The 18,758-nt window shown below is 41.8% G+C and overlaps 2 protein-coding genes across 2 annotated transcripts; both read left to right on the plus strand.

Moving 5' to 3' along the window:
- The first annotated feature begins 909 nt into the window (after positions 1-909).
- On the plus strand, positions 910-4,450 carry mettl2a (methyltransferase 2A, methylcytidine). Its single transcript, XM_070922936.1, has 9 exons — positions 910-1,061; positions 1,662-1,750; positions 2,214-2,482; positions 2,705-2,754; positions 2,869-2,929; positions 3,031-3,170; positions 3,272-3,378; positions 3,725-3,790; positions 3,899-4,450. Exons 1-9 carry the CDS (start codon positions 910-912, stop codon positions 4,075-4,077), a joined length of 1,113 nt encoding a protein of 370 aa, XP_070779037.1. The 3' UTR covers positions 4,078-4,450.
- A 2,124-nt stretch (positions 4,451-6,574) lies between these two features.
- On the plus strand, positions 6,575-16,593 carry tlk2 (tousled-like kinase 2). The gene is made up of 20 exons (XM_070922925.1): positions 6,575-6,657; positions 8,111-8,188; positions 8,277-8,346; positions 8,432-8,475; positions 8,661-8,759; positions 9,398-9,499; positions 9,725-9,817; positions 9,988-10,098; positions 10,257-10,393; positions 10,658-10,810; positions 10,915-10,981; positions 11,100-11,197; positions 11,300-11,381; positions 11,938-12,029; positions 12,179-12,268; positions 12,446-12,615; positions 13,050-13,188; positions 14,434-14,545; positions 14,986-15,093; positions 15,335-16,593. Exons 1-20 carry the CDS (start codon positions 6,577-6,579, stop codon positions 15,506-15,508), a joined length of 2,100 nt encoding a protein of 699 aa, XP_070779026.1. The 5' UTR covers positions 6,575-6,576; the 3' UTR covers positions 15,509-16,593.
- The last annotated feature ends 2,165 nt before the right edge of the window (positions 16,594-18,758 follow it).

The following is an 18,758-nucleotide window of genomic DNA, read 5'->3' on the forward strand; positions in this document are numbered from 1 at the left end:
GGTGTAACCTGAGCATTTGTGAATCAGAAAATGTAGCTCACAAAAAATCAATCCAAAAATGCATTATGACCAGTTTAAATTTTTAACATCTCTGCACAAGTTATACGAGAGAAACTGTTGTTTGTGCCAGTTTGTTCATTAGGACTGGTAAAAACTTTAGTTAGTAGATTCAACTCACGAGTTCATTGTTGACCTGTGCAACTTCAGTCCAGGCAATCTCCTCGGACATGTGGGTCATGCGCGTTTCTGCCAGTGGACCATAATAATCTTGGAATATGTCTCCCTCTAGTGTAAAAACATTATACTGGTCAAACGCTGAAGCACACCTGTAGAGATGCAGCCTGAAAGTGTTGGTCATGTTATTGTCAAGCAGCCTATAGTACAGTGCAGGCTACAGTGAGTTATCAGATGTCACTTGCATCCATCGATATCTGGACAAAGAGCGTGTCTCCTTCATGTGCTACGCGTAACATCGCTAATATGTACATCGCAACTACTTGTGTAGTATACTATGCAATATGGTGCAGTCAGTTCTTCGGCCAATGAGAAGGAAGAGTAGTTCGTTATACTTTGGCGACGATACGCATATGCTCTACAAAATTGTAGAAGAAAAGATAACGGGAAACGTGCTTCGAGTTATATGTGCGTGACAAGTTTTACAAAGTGGAAACATGTCAGTAGCAAACATTTAGACCCAAAAAATCACAAGTACATAACCATCCTCTACACCTTCTAAATGCGCTGCATCCAAAAGATGAGCTGCAACTTATATTATCAGAAATTTTTGCAAGATTTAGAAGATTCACCGAGTTGTATTTATATTGTTTATCTCAATTGCAATATCTCCGATAGTCCTCGAATGTCTCACGCTTACGTGCGCTGCCCTTCTTCCGTTGCGTCAGCTCGAACATGGCGGCGCCCCATGCCGTGGACGGGGTGGAGGGAGGCAGCAGTGAAACGGCTCTGATTCTGTCCGATTCAACCACCGGAGGTTTGAAGAGACCTCAGTTCGGGACACGTTTTCTCACAGACCCGCGGCAGGTCTTCCAGCACAACGCATGGTTGGTAACTTACCCCACAAATCCAGATCCAGGGCAGACGGATGTTAGTGTGCATCTCTGACAGAGCCGGTGTCTCCTTGCTGGGACATTATCGTTGCTTACATTAGTAGTACGTTAGTTGAATTAATGCTGAATTGATTGCTAGCAAATGGTAAATGCTATTATTTATTAGCTATAACTTAGCTTGCTCTGTTTGTTGTTTTGATGGGGGGTTTAGCAAAGGACGGGTCTTACTGTTTTCGTACAATGTTGATGATAAATGTAATATATTCTCACGCAACATCGTATCATCTGATCACATAACATATAACAGCAGTTTTTCCTTATCCATAAAGAGGGTCTATAGATACTGGGTGTAAAATCTATATCAATCTATAATGACATTTTAATAAAATGTTTGAAAACTGCATCTTTTCATGCGGCTTATTTGTTTGCATTAACGTATAAGATGTGATATAGTTTCATTTTGTCCCTATTTCCCCGCCCCACCTGAATATCACATGTAAACATTGAAGTGTCTCAGGATTGTCAGGTGTTTCTGGGGTCTTATTCACCACATCACCTCACCCACACTGGGTAATAGTGTTCTGTTGTCAACAGGGACAATGTGGAGTGGACTGAGGAACAAGAAGCAGCTGCTAAGAAGAAAGTCTTAGAAAACAGTCAACCACTACCGTCAGAGAAACAAGGTTGCATTGTTGTTGTCAAGACTCATGGCTCATACACGTAAAAGTCGCAGTATGACTGGCATTAGTAACAGAGCTGTAACAGAATTCCCCAATGTTGTGTACGCCTTCATTTTCATTTTATTTAAGTTTTATGTGATCAGTGTATGAAAAGATACAGAATTTGACCTTGTCTTTGTTGGGAGGATGTTTCTATTTATGGTGGGCACAATTTTGCGCATAAAGTTGTGGCTGTAATTGATTTTTGACAGTTGTCTTTGATAATTGGTTTTAGGCAAACCACTAAAATTGAATTTGACATGGGATGACTTCCACTTCAGTAAAACTGAGCCTAATAAATTTCATGCTTTGCTTATGCATAGTACTTGTCTTGTTAAGCTTTTTCATGATGATTTGTAATCATGGCAAGATGTGCTAGATCATGAACTTATATAAGGCTTTACTGCCTTACCTTTTTTTTTTGCAGAGGAATACGACAGTCGGGCAAATGAGTATTGGAATGATTTTTACACAATCCATGAGAATCGTTTCTTCAAGGACCGTCACTGGCTCTTCACAGAGTTCCCAGAGTTGGCACCGCAGTGTAGCCTTAACCATGAGTCCCATCCTGAGGTATCTAGCACAGATGACAGTCAGCAGGATAGTCTTGATCAAGAACAAAGAAGTGAAGTTGCAGCTGCGTCTCACATTGATGGTGACATCCCTGGCTCCTCTGCCACATATCGCATTCTGGAGGTGAGAGTGCAACCTCCTGCTTTCCTACTGAATTCACATGGATCACGTTGTGGTATCCCTTATTATTTTGCCAATTTCAACACTTCACTTAATTTTGTATTGAAATAAATTTAAGGTTTAGGATTCATTCTTTTGAAACAAACTTTGCGACTATATGTGTTTGACTTTGTGAAATTGGAGTAAACAAAATAAATGCTATATGAATTAATGTTTACCTGACAGGTCGGCTGCGGTGTAGGCAATACAGTTTTTCCAATACTGAAGACCAACAAGTAAGTCCAGTCAAGGCATTTGCATGTTGTTTCAAGCCATGGTTGACAAATACTGTTCTGCACCTATGTCTAATGTTGTGCACTTAAAGGTAACTGCAGCATTGCTTTTTGCAGTGATCCGGGACTCTTTGTTTACTGCTGTGATTTCTCCAGCAGTGCTGTGGAGTTAGTCAAGGTGAGATGATGGGGATAATGAAAGGATGATGTGTTGATAGATGTATTCATCTCTAGGGTTGTGGGCTACCTGATGAATTAACATTGCCTTCTTGTCATCAGACTAATGCAGAGTATGACCCTGGGCGCTGCTTCGCCTTTGTTCATGATTTGAGTGATGTGGAAGCCAATTACCCTGTCCCCGATGGAACCCTTGATGTTATAGTGCTAATCTTTGTGTTATCAGCATTGCATCCCAACAAGTAAGAACGTCTTTCTCTGGCTTTCTTCTTCTCTTTGGTGTTCACTCTGTATGAGTCACTGAATATAGCAATGGTCGTCCTAAAGTTTCGCCCTGTCTCAGGATGCAGGTATCCATCAGTAGATTAGCACAACTGCTGAAGCCTGGGGGAGTGATGCTGCTCAGGGACTATGGACGCTACGATATGGCACAGCTTCGCTTCAAGAAAGGTTAGTCAGGCTATAAGTCCAGTGAGGCACCAGTCCAAATACTATTACTAGTGTTGATCCTTGAAAATTGACTCCTGCATTAGGGTACACAAAAACAACTTTCTGTGTTTGGGCATATTAAATGACAGTCAAAATATGCTGTTCTTAAATATTTTAAAGAATATTATGGACCACACTTGCAGATAGTGACAGAAAGTCTGGCTGCACAAGACCTGGCATCCATATACAATTCATCTAATGGTACACTGAAAATTAAAATGGCACTGCATTAATGAATAAGTGTTTATTTAATCTTTGCAATTTGTTGCTAAATAAAAGGTACGTTGTGTCCCTTTACTTCTTTTAGGAAGGTGTCTGTCAGAAAACTTTTATGTCCGAGGTGATGGAACAAGAGTATATTTCTTTACTCAAGGTAAAAATAAATAAAAATTTAAATTTTTTTTGTGGATCACTTTGCAGATTTGTTCTTAAATTATATATATATGAAAATATTTCTGTGTTGTTGTTTTTTTCATTTCAGATGAGCTCCATGACATGTTCACTGAAGCAGGGCTTGAGAAAGTACAGAACCTTGTGGACAGACGGCTACAGGTGAATAGAGGCAAACAGCTCACCATGTACAGGGTGTGGATCCAGTGCAAGTACCGCAAGGCTCTAGTTCAGCCACCCGAGACAGAGGAGAGAACCCGCCCGGCTTGACCTTAAACCACAACTGAAACAAGGAGCACATGTCAAGGCGTTGCTGGCTTTTTTCAGAGGATGTATAGAATTGAGAAGCTCTATTGTGATTGCAATAAATGGGATGCAACTGGATAGTTATATGCTGTAAAGGCCTTACACTATGTCAGCTGCCATAATGTTGATGGACTCATTTTATGGCCAGTGTTCCTGACGGTGCTGTAATTCTAGCTACAAGAGTGACAATTTATCATTTTTTGCCGATGAGTTCAGTAATCCGGGAAAGGGCTGGTTACCACAGTATACATGTTTCTATACTGCCAGATGCTGTTTTTAAAGAGTTGATGTTTTGAAATAAATGGCATGGTTTTTAAGATAACATGACCTTTTTGTACATGCAAAATGAATAAAAATCAAATCTGTAAATCTGTATTTTACTTTGGTATTTCAAAGCTGCGTTCAAAAGTGTTCTGTTTAACAAAGGAATCACTTCATGATAGTGGTTCTTCTTGCTTTCCATGGTGTCTGAATGGTTAAACCCTTATTTATTCTTGAATGGCTAAAAAGCATACATTTAGCAATTTGTTGATATGATATAGGTACAGTGTGTGGGTGTGACCATCATGGGAATGGCAACTTTCTGACAAGTGATCATTTGGGTGGTTGCGGGTGGGCGCTGTTAAATTGTATTGTGTAGCCACAGAGGGATTTGCCATTGGTCCAGACAAGAGATTTGGGGCAGGCGTGGACTGAACGAAGGTGAAAATACTTGAACAATCTCACGAGAAAATATGAGATTTTACTGATTATTGTTTACATTGCAAAAACATGAGAACCGAACCGAATCGATCCGGATTCAACTGAAAGGCTTGTAACAGCACAACTTCCGAAACAGATTGGTTTCTCCCCTGCGGCGAGGAAGGCGACTGGAGCCGAACTTTGTTTTGATCGAGCTGAGAGCCACGACCCGAAATTCATCTCATCACAGGGGGAGAAAAAGATAGGGGTAACTAACGCCAGCCTAAAGACATCATTTACACCTGGTGAAAAACACTGAATCTCGAGGGTCGCCATTGTGTGGAACGAGATACCCGACACAGGCACGGTATGGTCCTTGGCGAGAGGGATGTGATGGGCATCCCCGCCTAAGGAGTACAGCAAGGCGGGTTTGGGATACCCGGAGTTGTCGAGGCCTCCGAGGGAATCCGCCGTCGTCTACCTTGAGCTACACCCCACGATCCCTTGTCTTGATCGTTAACAATCGGCACGCGAGGGACGCGGCTGTTGATGCGGCCTAGCCTGGGAGGGTCTGCCGAGCACCGGGGAAACAACGGGGACGGTTTCAGGGTTAACAACAGGCCCTCCGGAGGACCGAGAAAATATTGAATTGCAGTAAGTATCCCGTTAGGTTGTCGAACAAAAGAATATATCTGGACTGGTCTCTTGTCACAATGAGTCCAGGTGTCGTGGCATGAGCACCTGACAACACAGAACCGAGAAGATGCTTCTTTTTGACAGACGAGTTAACGTTAGCCTGTTGGCTACCTAACGTTAGCACCCTACGTGTGTTTGTAAAATAGTTTACTGGTGCAGACAGTAGTTGTTGTGATGATTTTTTTCCCAAGTCGTTATCTAATCAGACAACTATGATTGGGCCAACATTAAATACCATATGTCGTGTTCGTTACTTGACAAAATCAGATCTAATGTTAGTAGCTAACGTTAACCGTTAGCTCTTAGATTGCAATGCTAAGTGATGGCCAACATCGGTAGGCTTGTTAGCTTATTTATCCAATGTTAGCTAGCTACCTCGCTGGTCATTCACTGATGGTGTTTCAAATCGTTATGCTGGTCATTATAATCTTAGCTGAGCCAGCAAACCCAACCCTGATTAAAATTATACAAGACTAAGGACAAGAATGTATCAAGTTTTCTCTAAATGGACACGAATGCTGCAGGTTACACTATTAATATGATGTATGCAGGCCATAGATAACAGACAGACATAGCAGTCAGAGTTGGGCGTGTAACTTAAACGTTAACCTTTGCACAAGCTAGCAAGCTGGGAACTTATTGTGGCCTTTTTCATTGCTGTGAGTATACTTGGCAGTCCCTTCTTTAGTGACCTTTCATAACTCCAGCGCCATGCAACTTAGGCCTATAATGCCAGGGTGTTATCACATGATGCTATAATTTTCCAGGCAATGACCCTACACATCTGGCCTTGGTCTTGGATGCATATTTAATATCCCTTATTGGCTATAGTCGTGGCCAGAATGTGCATTTCAGTGCTGAGTACTGAAGTTGCATGGCCGGTGCTTGCTGAACACACACGATAGTGGAAAACATTATTGTCAGGCTTATTGATGACTCAGAACAGGAATTTTCCACATCCATATAGCTAAAAACAGCCATGACTCATCACAACCAATGCCTTTTGAAACAGTGATCCGTCACTCCCACTTGAATATACCAGACCCCACAACGCCTTCCTTAATCTGTGCTCTTGTCTCTGCAGCAATGATGGAAGAACTGCATAGCCTGGACCCCCGACGGCAGGAGCTGTTGGAGGCGCGTTTCACTGGGGTCGGCGTGGCTAAGGTTTGTGTTACAGCAGATGTCGCAAAGGTGGAGCATGAGAACTCTCTCCTGTCAAAGTGCTTCTAATCACAGATTTTCTTGATTACACATTTTTATAAATCTCTTCCTTCCTTTGTCTCACTCCGCCTCAGTATCATTCTGCTGTTTGGCCTGAACAAGCTTGGCCCTAGTCCTTTTCTTTGTCTGTCTCTGGAGAAGGTTGAGCTGTGTCTGTGTTTTTTGGCTGCTGTGATATGGCATCTCTCCCTGGCTCATGTAGTGGCTGTATATGCAAGTGGCAATGGCTGCCAAAAAGGCCACAGACAGGACAGGGGTGGTAGGGGGAGGAGGAGTGAAGGCGGAGGAGGAATGTAGAAATAGTTCATGACCAGGTGTGAGTGGAGGCAACATTTAGCCTTCCACCCTCTTGCTTGCTACATGGATGGAGCTGTCTTTGTGGAAGGTGATCTTGGAACAGTTAGGGAGCGAGAGTCAGCGCCAGGAGTGGGCCCTGTGCCAGCCATAGGCAGAGCTGAGCCCAGAGCATGGCATGGCTGCTGCCGCAGAGAAAATGGCGGCTCTCGGTAAGGCATTATGCCACAGCCACCCTGTATGACAAGAGATGCAATGTGTCTAGGGGGGAAGTAAGAGAGAAGTGTGTCAACAAATGGCTATGGAGAAATATGGGTTGGTGGTCTAAAAGCCCTTCAATGTCACAGAATAGCTTAGACTTTTTTTCTTGACCTTGAACAGCCCTGTGGCACTGCTGCTCTCTCTGTCATCACTGAGGTTGTATAAAAGATAGAAATTGTCATCCTTTTGAGTACAAAGAGCTAGCACACCTTTTGGTAATGGAACAGAGAGGGCCTACTAAAATTGATGGAAAGGGCATTTTGCCTTTTGAACAAGTCTGATCAAACAAGCTGTCATTTTTAGATCAAGTAAAGCATCTTTCACTGGCTTTCTCCAGAGAGAGAAGAAAAGAACGGTTAAGACCATGGTGAACAGGAGAAAAATGGATGACATTATCTAAAGGTGACAGACAGAGGGAGGAATACATCCCCAGCAGCATGCCTAATGTTCAGCCATTTTAGGAGGGTTCAGTGAGAGAGCTCCAGTGTGCACTGAATGACTAACTATCTCTCCCTGATTGGACAGTGCCTGCTGAATTCTGATGTGAATCATTTGACTGACAGGCATCACCTAGGGAACCGGCATTAGAACTGATGCAGGTCTAGGTTCAGTGGGAAGTTAATGGTGACGATATTTAGCCAAACCTCCGCATCCCTTCCCTTAGTTTCTCACCCATTTTTCTCTGTGTTTTCCAACTCTGGTTGCATTCTCTCTCACAAGTGCGTGCATTCACAACAAGTACATGTGCACACATTTTGAAGATACAATTTTCTACATACATATCTCTTGCATCTTTTGTATTTAGCTGCTCTTTGTGCTTTATTTTTATGCATTTTAACAGGGCTCCGGTCAGAACCAAAATGAGTCATCCAATCAGAGTCTATGCAGTGTGGGCTCACTCAGTGACAAAGAGCTAGAGGTTAGTCTCTGTCACACATGAACATGCCAACCGTCTTTCTGTGTTACCTTATTGTACATGTGGTTAATTCACACTACTTTCCTGATAGACCCCTGAGAAAAAAGGGAATGATCAGAGAGTGAGAAAACGAAAAGCAGACCATTTTGACAGCAGCCAAGGTAAGATTGTCCCACCTGCTATGATCCTGTCATCATGTATCCCAAATATCAACCTCTCCCTGAACTCCCTGCCTCTCTCTTCTAGGCAAAGCAGGAGCAAGGGGACATAAAATTAGTGATTATTTTGAGGTGAGTGGCAGAAAATTGTTGTTTCTTTGTTGTACTGAGTATGTATCCAGCAGAGCTCTTGAACTCTAAAATGCTTCCTTATTGGGTGCATAACTTTTCATACTTACTTTCTAACCCCCTTTTTTAGCCATCTTGGTCTTTCATTGAACTGCTTTCCTCTTCCTCTCTCTTAACATGTCTGTCAGTTTGCGGGAGGTAGCGGTCCTGGTACCAGCCCTGCCAGGGGAATTCCCCCAGTGGTCCGCTCTTCCCCACAACACTCCCTCTCCAACCCCCCTGTCACGGTGAGCATGTTTGCTCTATGGTCTGTCTCATGCTTTTTTACCTCTTAACACTATTTCCTGCCATTCTCTCTTCCACACTGATGTTATTAACAATAGTTCAAGTGTGTTTACAGGTGGGAAGAATCTGATGTGGTCTGTAAACACTGTTTGTATGGAATCAGTGTTGTGATGTTTAGTTATAAAATGCGTTTAAATCTATCATTATTGGCCAAAGTTCCTAAAAAAAAACAAAAAAACAAAGCAATATGAATGAAGAGGGATATATTGTAGAGATGAAAATGCTGATACATACACACATACTGACAGTCAAATGATAATAGAAAAGAGTTTAGATTAACCTGTTCCACATGCCTTTTTGTGTTTGATTCTCTTTTGTGAACTGGAGGCCTTACATCTTTTCAAGTAAAATTTGATCACTCAGGAACTCTCAATTTTATTTCAAGGCTTTAAGTGCTTTTTCTGTGAGAATTTAACCCAGTCTCATATACTTCGAGTTTCTGCAGTTTCTTACCATTTTCCTACAAATTTCTATTGCCAAAATGGCAGCTGCAGGTCTCGATAAATTATTTAATGTAATCACATTCACACGTTAAGACACCGTCTAAGATTTTTATTGGATGAATGTTTCTGCCTCCCAGGTGCAGCAGGGAAGCCCCTCCTCCGTAAGCTCTGCCAACACAGAGCACTCGTCATGTTCACTGAAGCCTGCTTCTCTTCTCATGCTCCACAAAGCCACACAGGTACTTGACATGCTATCAGGGCTGGCTGGTCGTTTATTTGATTTAACTCTTTATTAGAATTCAAAAGGCAGTTGTTATGCAATTTCCGTATAAACCAATGAATAACAAGAATCATCAGCAACTGGAAGAGTGTTAGATGGGACTACTTGTTGTACTACATTTTACACTGATAAAGAATGACCCACATTAACATAAACACTGTTTTGTGCTCACTGTACCCTGTAGTCTGACCTTACTATAGAGAAACTAACAGCAATGGAGAACAACAAGAACTCTGACCTGGAGAAGAAGGAGGGCCGAATAGACGATTTGCTGCGGGTACTAATCTCATTACATTTCATCCCTGCTACTCTGCTTGCCATTTTCAATGGTTTTGAGAATATCATGTTCTCTGCCTTGGTTTTTCATTTAAGGCATGTTAGAGTTGACACATTCCTTATGTCTTTTATGTGACGCTTTTCCTGCATGTTTGTGTGTTCTGCCTTCAGACAAACTGTGATCTGAGGAGACAGATTGATGAACAGCAGAGGATGCTGGAACGATACAAGGAACGCTTAAATAAGTGTGTGACCATGTCCAAGAAGCTGCTGATTGAAAAAGTATGTCTGTCTAATAGCACTAATTTTAAGCTGTTAGTTTCCAAAGTGAGTGGGTCATCATGGGTTTTTGACATGAGCTAGTTTTAGAAGCCATGATTTAAGCCACATGGAATCAACAGAACTGGCTTGATACCTGTATTTCTTTACCCTTCCTCCAGTCTAAACAGGAGAAGATGGCGTGCCGGGACAAAAGCATGCAAGACAGGCTTCGACTGGGTCACTTCACCACAGTGAGACATGGCGCGTCTTTCACTGAGCAGTGGACGGATGGATATGCCTTCCAAAACCTTATCAAGTGAGAACTTTCATGTTTTGCAACTTGAACAATAAAATCTTCACATCTTAGTAGCAATTCTATACTTGTTTTACACGTATGTAAGACAACGCATACTGTGGCATTGTATACTGAATCATTTGCATTATACATAAAATGACTCAAGTTCTCTGATTGCAGAATGTTAAACCCTGTGTTTTTTCAGACACACTCTCAATAGAAGAGGACACAAACTGATAAATGCATTAGGTCTGTATGTCATTGCAATGTGTCATCTGTTTTCAGACAACAAGAAAGGATAAATTCACAGCGAGAGGACATTGAAAGACAGAGGAAGCTGCTGGCCAAACGCAAGCCGCCCTCCATGGCTCAGACTCCACCTCCAAGTCTGGAGCAAAATAAACGCAAAAGCAAGGCCAATGGAACAGAAAGTGAAGCGTACGATGCTTTTGTTTTGTTGTTTATCTGCTTGTTTATACCAGCAGTTTTTCCCCTGCACACATATTCAAAGTTGCACTGAGGTTGTTTCTCTGTCCTCACAGGTTATCACAGGCAGAGTACCACGAACAAGAGGAAATCTTTAAGCTAAGACTAGGCCATCTTAAGAAGGTAACCCCTGATGTATTTTGACAAGTTGTAGGGGACAACATGTGGTTTATGTTTTGTGTAAGGTGGTTTTTTTTAATTGCATATGTTTTGATTTGTATTATTTTATTTATTTTCGCAGGAGGAGGCAGAGATCCAGGCGGAGCTGGAGAGGTTGGAGCGAGTGCGAAACCTGCACATTCGCGAGCTGAAAAGGATCCACAATGAGGATAATTCTCAGTATGATTCCTTCTTATATGGTCCTCTCCTAGTTAGTCTGTACTGATGTGTTCCTGTGCTCTGTTTAATTACACAACTTGAATCGTTTCTCTCCCTGTGCAGATTCAAAGATCACCCTACGCTAAATGACCGATACCTGCTACTCCATTTACTTGGACGGGGAGGTTTCAGTGAAGTTTACAAGGTGAAATTTCATCTTTATAATAAAAAACACTAATGTATGCGCTGTAAAGATATTCCAGTTTCTACTTTTGAATTAATGTATTGAAGAGAAAAGGTGGCATTAGTACAGTTGTTCAACAAACTTAGGTACAATGTCATAAACACATGTGCAACTTGGTGCAATCTTATACCGTAGCCTTGCAATAAATACCAGTTTTCTGCTGCTTAAAAGAGAGTGTTAGAGATTTTGATTAATATCTGTGGTCATTTTTGAGGTCAGAGATTGTGGTGAAAACTAACTTCCTTATATTCCTAAGAGACTGCAGTGGCTGTGCTCCGCATACTTTGGAAAATATTTCAGGATGCGTGTTTCATTGCATTACACTAAGTTGACATCAGCAGCATTTCAAAGTAAATGCTTGTGCCAGAATGTGAGAGTTGTTCCGAGAATCTGCTGTCATCTTGGTAAAAATGATGAATGAACACAGCCATTTAATGTGAAGCAAGAGTCTCACTGCAGCTAAAACAAAGTAATGCCAAATGCAGTTCCTAACTAATAGGAGACATTTATTTTCCAGGCCTTTGACTTAACAGAGCAAAGGTATGTTGCGGTCAAAATCCACCAGTTAAACAAGAACTGGAGGGATGAGAAGAAGGAAAATTATCACAAGTGAGTGGAATTTATTTTATTTACAATATGTTTCATATGGCTATGATGTTTTGTTCATCATTCATTAACCCATCAGATTCACTCAAATATTCACAAAGATCCACCTTTACAATAAATGGTATGAATGTTGAAAATGCTCTTTGTTTCAGACATGCATGCAGAGAATATAGAATCCACAAAGAGCTGGACCACCCACGAATAGTTAAACTCTACGACTATTTTTCGCTTGACACTGACTCGTAAGTAATTTACTTGTAAACCAATGTTTGCCTTCCAAAATATACACTAAAGTATGTGCAGATTAGTATTAATTTTGACCCAGAACACAGATTTTTCAGTATGTAGAGCCTTAACTTTGATTTGATGTATCAATTCTTGCTGATGTGGTCAAATACCTCCCCCTTGTTTTGGAGCAGGTTCTGCACAGTCCTGGAGTACTGCGAGGGCAATGACTTGGACTTCTACCTGAAGCAGCATAAGCTTATGTCAGAGAAAGAGGGCCGCTCCATCATCATGCAGATTGTGAACGCCCTCAAGTACCTCAATGAGATCAGACCGCCCATTATCCACTACGACCTTAAACCTGGTGGGTCTCCACACCACAATGACTCTTTAACTCATGATCTTGTTTCAATTTTCTTGGCACAGTTCTACTTCAAATTAATTATCAGTCAACTTCATTTAATTAACTACTTGTCATGCTGATACAGCTACAATAGTGTTATTCTGGTTCACATGGTGCCCAACACCAGTTATTTACAAGCAGCTTAATGGGTCAGTTGCTGTTTACAGTTAAGAGGTAAAATCATTCAGTGTTTAAAGGTTTAGATGGTTTGGCCTCTAATCCAGTTGCTGTCCATATTTCCATTAAGATTGGTTTGAACATGTTTAATCATTGGAAAACAATCATTGTGCATTCAGCAGAACTGAATAATCTAATTCACTCAAAATGTGAATATAAATTTGAACTCTGCAGACATTTTCTTTCATGCCTGTAAGTCCTTTCCTCTTCCTGCTCAGGTAACATCCTCCTGGTGAACGGCACTGCGTGTGGAGAGATCAAGATCACAGACTTTGGCCTGTCGAAGATCATGGATGATGACAGCTACAACTCAGTGGATGGGATGGAGCTGACATCACAGGGGGCAGGGACATACTGGTAAGATTTACACTAGAAGATGACACACTGCCGCAGGGTTTCCATCATCTGTGATATAATAAATTGTGCTGTTTATTTTTACCACTGAGCCTTGGTCCTCAAGGGTCATATTTACGTCAGATAGTCAGGGCTGAAATATTTCTCCATTCCCGAGTGCTTTCCCACACCACAGTACATTAGGAAATAAAAGTCAAAATTTTGTTGTGTGGAGGCATTTCATGGAAAAAACAAATGGCATAATCTAAAGTCTGCAGTATGGATGTTTTTAGAGGCAGAATCAGAGTTGAAAGCTAAAACAGCTCAGACTTGATAAAACGTTTGTAGAAGCATCATGCAAAGAAATATAAGAAGGGTGAGCAAATCCATCCAGACAGCAATACAGCAAATGTTCCTACGTATTGTGTTGACTGACCAACCCCTTTTTATGAGGTTTCAACGCCTTTATTTAACATTTAATCTCTGAAATGGCTGTCTTATATCTGTACATGCAAGTAAGTGAATTCCCTTCAAATCACTTGGAAAACGCTGCAGCTGTGAGTTTTACACTTGGTACATAAAGCAGTGTCATATATGGTTATTATTTCTGACAGAACACTGAATTGACTCTAGTTTGCCAGAAGCAGCACTCCAAGCTAAACAGTTAAATGGTTCGCACACAGGGGGGGGGGGGGTTCATTGCAGCAGAAATGGAAGAGATGATAAAGTCATGGCAAAGAATAGACTGCGTGTCATTTCACAAGATATTGCAAAGAACATGCAAGTTGTTTACTTGATTTATTCATTAAAAGTGCTGTTGTGGCTAAAATACATTTCTCCACAAGATATATTGAATGTCACATTTCATGTATTGCTTTACTCACATTAGTTATAATAATGCCGAGGTATGTCTTGGTATAGGGCTGTACAATGCTCCAGCTTTCATTTGGTGGAAGCTTATTTAACTTCTAACATGCTGCCTGGTGTACATATGCTCACACAAAGATCACCTAAGAAAGATGCCCAACGCACAAACAATTAAATAAACTCAGAGCCTGTTTTTTACTGAAGACCACGTAGTGCACAGTCAACTAAAATTACTGTAATGTTACTGCTTTATATGTGGAGACAGAGAGCTGAGGTCATGTTGGAAAAAGAAGATTCTTACAGAAGTCTTGTCATGACTACAAAATGCACCTTGAAACTGGACAGTATAATTTTATCTGTTGAAACTGATTCATATTAACATGGCTCCCCTTTCTCCTTTAGGTACCTGCCCCCCGAGTGTTTTGTGGTTGGGAAGGAACCACCCAAAATCTCCAACAAGGTTGATGTGTGGTCTGTGGGAGTTATTTTCTACCAGTGTTTGTATGGCCGCAAGGTAGGAGATTCACGCTAAAGAAATATCTTGTAACAAGACATTTGAGTGGTCATTGAGTTCTAAACTTATAATTTTATTGCGGAATAGTAAACAAATGCAATGTAGATAATTTCTCTTGGCTACATGAATTTGATTTTAATTATATGCCACATAATTAAGGATTTATCTTTTTAAATTTAGTGTAATTTCCTTTATGCACATGAAGAATTCCTTCTCCTAATGTATTAACACTTGTTACTAAAGAAAGCTTTATCAGGAGAAACGTTTGTATAATCAACGGGATTAGTCAGCTCTGTGACAAACACATTTTTTAATGTTTTAAGAAAGTTAGAATAAGTGACAGAGTACTGAACACTAACACACTAAATTGTTACGAGTCACTTCATTTAATTCATGTTCTGTTTGTTTCAATAACGCTTCTCCTTTTCTTTGCTCTCCAGCCCTTCGGCCACAACCAGTCCCAGCAGGACATCCTGCAGGAGAACACCATACTGAAGGCAACAGATGTGCAGTTTCCCCCCAAACCAGTCGTCACACCTGAAGCTAAGGTACTGGACTCTCTCACCTCACTGCTTTTGTTTTGTCTATCTAATGTTTGCATTGAATCTATCTATAATCTCTTTATACTGTAACTACTCATGTTCACATACAGAGCTTTTAGGAGGGATTTTTTTGGATGTATATATATTTAGGAAATTCTTATCTTTTTACCACAACATTGTCAAGGCTGACGTCTGCACTTAAGATTCTTATTTTCTCGGTCGCTCCACTTATTCTGTCTCCCTCCAGGCCTTTATAAGGCGCTGTCTAGTCTACCGTAAGGAGGACCGCATCGATGTGCACCAGCTGGCCAGTGACCCCTTCCTCATGCCCCACATCCGCAAGTCGGTGGCCTCCTCGGGCACCTCGGGCATGGCCGTGGCCTCCACATCCAGCTCCTCCAACAGCAGCGCCTCAAACTGAGCCCAGGCCCCTTAACTGACTGACTGAACCATTTGAAAGAGTGGGGTGGGGGCGACGCTACACTGTCCCCCCCCTCCTCCCGACGGCTTCCCACCTTGCCATGAGGAGCCCAAGAGAAACTGGTCCGACGACAGCAAGGGGTGGGTGAGAAGTCATGGATGGGTTGGGAAGGGAGACCCACGTCACCCTTCATCCCTCTCATGTCCACCCACCCCAGCCTACCTGTCCTCCTTCTCAAAAGGGTGGCATTGTTCTGGGGGTCAAAGCCCTGGACGACTCACACAGCAAGGGGCGAGGTTTGGCACTGTGTTGGTGAAAAGTGGGGTTCCGTGTTTGGGATTTTTCTTTTCTGTTTAAAAAAAGAGAAAATAAAAAGAAGTATAGAAGTGCTTCAGCTTGGCCAGATGGAAAGGACTGCGGAAGGCCTCATACCCATATGCACTCACACATACACCCATGCATGAGCCATTCTGGTCTGAGGTAGTCCGAACTCCCCAAGCTCAAACATTTTTTGTTCTCATCTCCCTGAACCTAACTGAGAGAACCAGTCTGGCCTGTTATTGTATTGAACCCTTAATATCTATGGCACTATGTCATCCCACCCACTGTTCTGGGATACCTGCTTAAATCCCAGACCCACATAGCTTGTGACGAGGAGGGACAGAAGCTACTTATCCCCCTTTCCCCCTCCCATCTCCTCGCCAAAATCCTGTGACCAAAGCTTATAACTTCCAGCTGGTGGCAGTGTTCCACCTCAGTTTTTATAATGAATGGTTTTAGAGTCGTGTTACTTGATATGGAATGGAAGCTGTTGAGAAACGACCCCTTTTACATTTTTTTAAAAAACTTTTCAATTTAACCAGTTTTATGGAAAAAAAACTGTTGTGTTTTCAAGTTGCCTTTAATTAGAACTGTTATTGTTTTGATTGACCCCCTACCATAAACACATATTTATTTAGGTATGTTTGAATTTATTTTTGGCCAATAAAATGCAAGGGACTGGTCTACCTAATAGTACTGTTGGGGGGAGATTGGGCCTTAGCAGAGAGTTGCATAAACCATTAAATACTATTGGTTAAAATGTGTTTGTTGTTCTGGGTTTCTGTCTGACTGGGTTTACCATCACTGCTTTCTTTGAAGGAATAACTTATTTACAACACAACTGACAGTTTTGTTTTTCTCTCTTCAGAGTAAAATTGGCTTTACAGGCTATAACTCAAACATTTTTCTAGAGAAGACGTCACCCTCACCTAGCTAGTGATGTATTGATGTACTGTGTATATATATATATATATATATATTCTCTAATAAGTGGGTAAATGGAGCAAAGACCTCATTAATTCAAGAGCTTTATGGATGAATACAAATGTTTGAGTAGTGCAGCAGTCAATAGCAGTAAAGTGTCACGATGAATGTCTCTCATTGATAAAGCCAGTACTGGTCTGGAGTCACCATGCCTCTGTCAGGAGGTGAAGGACAACATTAATACAAACACCACTGGAAGAATATTCAGTGGGTTCATGTGTCCTCTGTCTCTCTGGTGGCATGTTGAATATATTAGACACAATTAGGCATTCTAGCACAAAAACTGGCAAAAACGTGAAACTCCTTAATAGACCACACATTGAATTTAATTTGCCCACATACTGTGGGAGCAGACCTCTAACATTATTATTATTATTTTCTGTGTAGACACCAAGTACCTCTCACTTGACACATGCTGTACATGTTTATGGAATGGGATACAATTGGCTTTTTGCAATTGGATTGATCCACCCGTCCATTTTCTGCCGCTTATCTAGGCCCCCGTTGCGGAGCCCACAGGCTTAGCAAGGTAGTCCAGGTGTTCCCAAGCCAGATGAGTTACATAATCTGTTTTGCCCTGGGGTCTCTACCAGTTGGACAAGCCTGGAAAATCTCCCTAGGAAGTCTCCAAAGAGGTATCCTGATCACATGGCCATACCACCTCAACTGGCTCCTTTCGACACGGAGGAGCCAACAAACCCACATTCTCTGCAAAGAGCAGAGAGGCTATTCTGAGGTCCCCAAATCAGACACACTGGGCTGCGCCTTGAGATCCTATCCATGACAAACACAAACAGAATTGGTGACGAGGGACAACCCTGGCGGAGCCCAACATCCACTAAAAACGTTTGACTGAGAATATGGACACAGCTCTTACAACGGTTATATAAGGAATGGACGGCGGTCCCTGACATTGAAGAGGCGTGTCAGCCAAGACAGCCAAACAATGTCCAGAGCCTTCAGCATCTCAGGATGAATCTCATCCACAACCATGTCACTGAAGAGCCTCTATCTTCTGACCACAACTCCTACAATGGAGGCTTTGAACACGGCCCATTCGGATTCTGTGTCCTGCATGGATGGTGCTAAAGTCCTCTCCAGCGGTACCCCTCCTAGCTCTGGTTCCTTCCCTGCCAGAGAGGTGAGGTTCCACATCCCTAGAACCAGCCTGCGATGCCAGACATTAGCACAACAGTCTCAAGTATGCATTTTTTTTTCAAAATATATCTTTGGGAAGTTTATTGAGAAAGCTACAGAAAACACAATTTAAGTGAAATTAAATCATATCACTGCCAAGCTTCAAGTCTCCACCGGACTGTCAAAGGAAACCATTAAAAATGAATAATGATAAGAAGATTACTACAAAGGCATTGAGTACCATAAGTCTCTACTGAAGTATTATTGGGTTTTAAAAGTTAGAATAATGCTCTTTACAGTGTTAGGACTGTCATGTGTCAGTCGTACCACCTCTGAGGCTTTCTGACATACTATGAACATTAGAGCAGATGTTTGCAATGTACAAGTGTTGTGCATATTAAATACACTTGCACAACACAACATACAGGAGGATAGCGTTTTCTGGATTATTTATGCCTTTTAATTGCAAACTTGCAGGCCGAGTATCACATAAATACACTGGAATTCACTCACTGAAACTTAGTCTGTGCCCAAAAAGACAAAAACAATTTAACTTTTACTCTTTTACTGTCACCAGTACTCGGTTGCTATTTGGGGTCCTCTAACAGGCGCCGGGAGGTCCCCGAACCTCATGTTGGGAACCATACAAACACACACACACACACATTGTTGACGCTGCTCCATTCATTTCAGTCTCATCTGACTGAGAGGCAGACGGAGCTCTAGCGGTCAGACCCACCAAATCTGCATCATCCGTCCTCAAAGTAAAACAGGGGCAGTTGCTGCTCCGGCTTCACTTTTTTTCGCC

Source organism: Enoplosus armatus, chromosome 17 (assembly GCF_043641665.1).
Source record: "Enoplosus armatus isolate fEnoArm2 chromosome 17, fEnoArm2.hap1, whole genome shotgun sequence".
Taxonomy (NCBI): Eukaryota; Metazoa; Chordata; class Actinopteri; order Centrarchiformes; family Enoplosidae; genus Enoplosus; species Enoplosus armatus.

Bases quoted from the DNA above. Each gene is read 5' to 3' on its own strand.
- mettl2a (XM_070922936.1), top strand. From the start codon at position 910: ATGGCGGCGCCCCATGCCGTGGACGGGGTGGAGGGAGGCAGCAGTGAA. The intron at 1,062-1,661 runs GTTGGTAACTTA...TGTTGTCAACAG, and splicing joins GTCTTCCAGCACAACGCATG to GGACAATGTGGAGTGGACTG. The intron at 3,379-3,724 runs GTTAGTCAGGCT...TACTTCTTTTAG, and splicing joins ACAGCTTCGCTTCAAGAAAG to GAAGGTGTCTGTCAGAAAAC.
- tlk2 (XM_070922925.1), top strand. From the start codon at position 6,577: ATGATGGAAGAACTGCATAGCCTGGACCCCCGACGGCAGGAGCTGTTG. The intron at 8,760-9,397 runs GTGAGCATGTTT...TCTGCCTCCCAG, and splicing joins TCTCCAACCCCCCTGTCACG to GTGCAGCAGGGAAGCCCCTC. The intron at 13,189-14,433 runs GTAAGATTTACA...TTTCTCCTTTAG, and splicing joins CAGGGGGCAGGGACATACTG to GTACCTGCCCCCCGAGTGTT.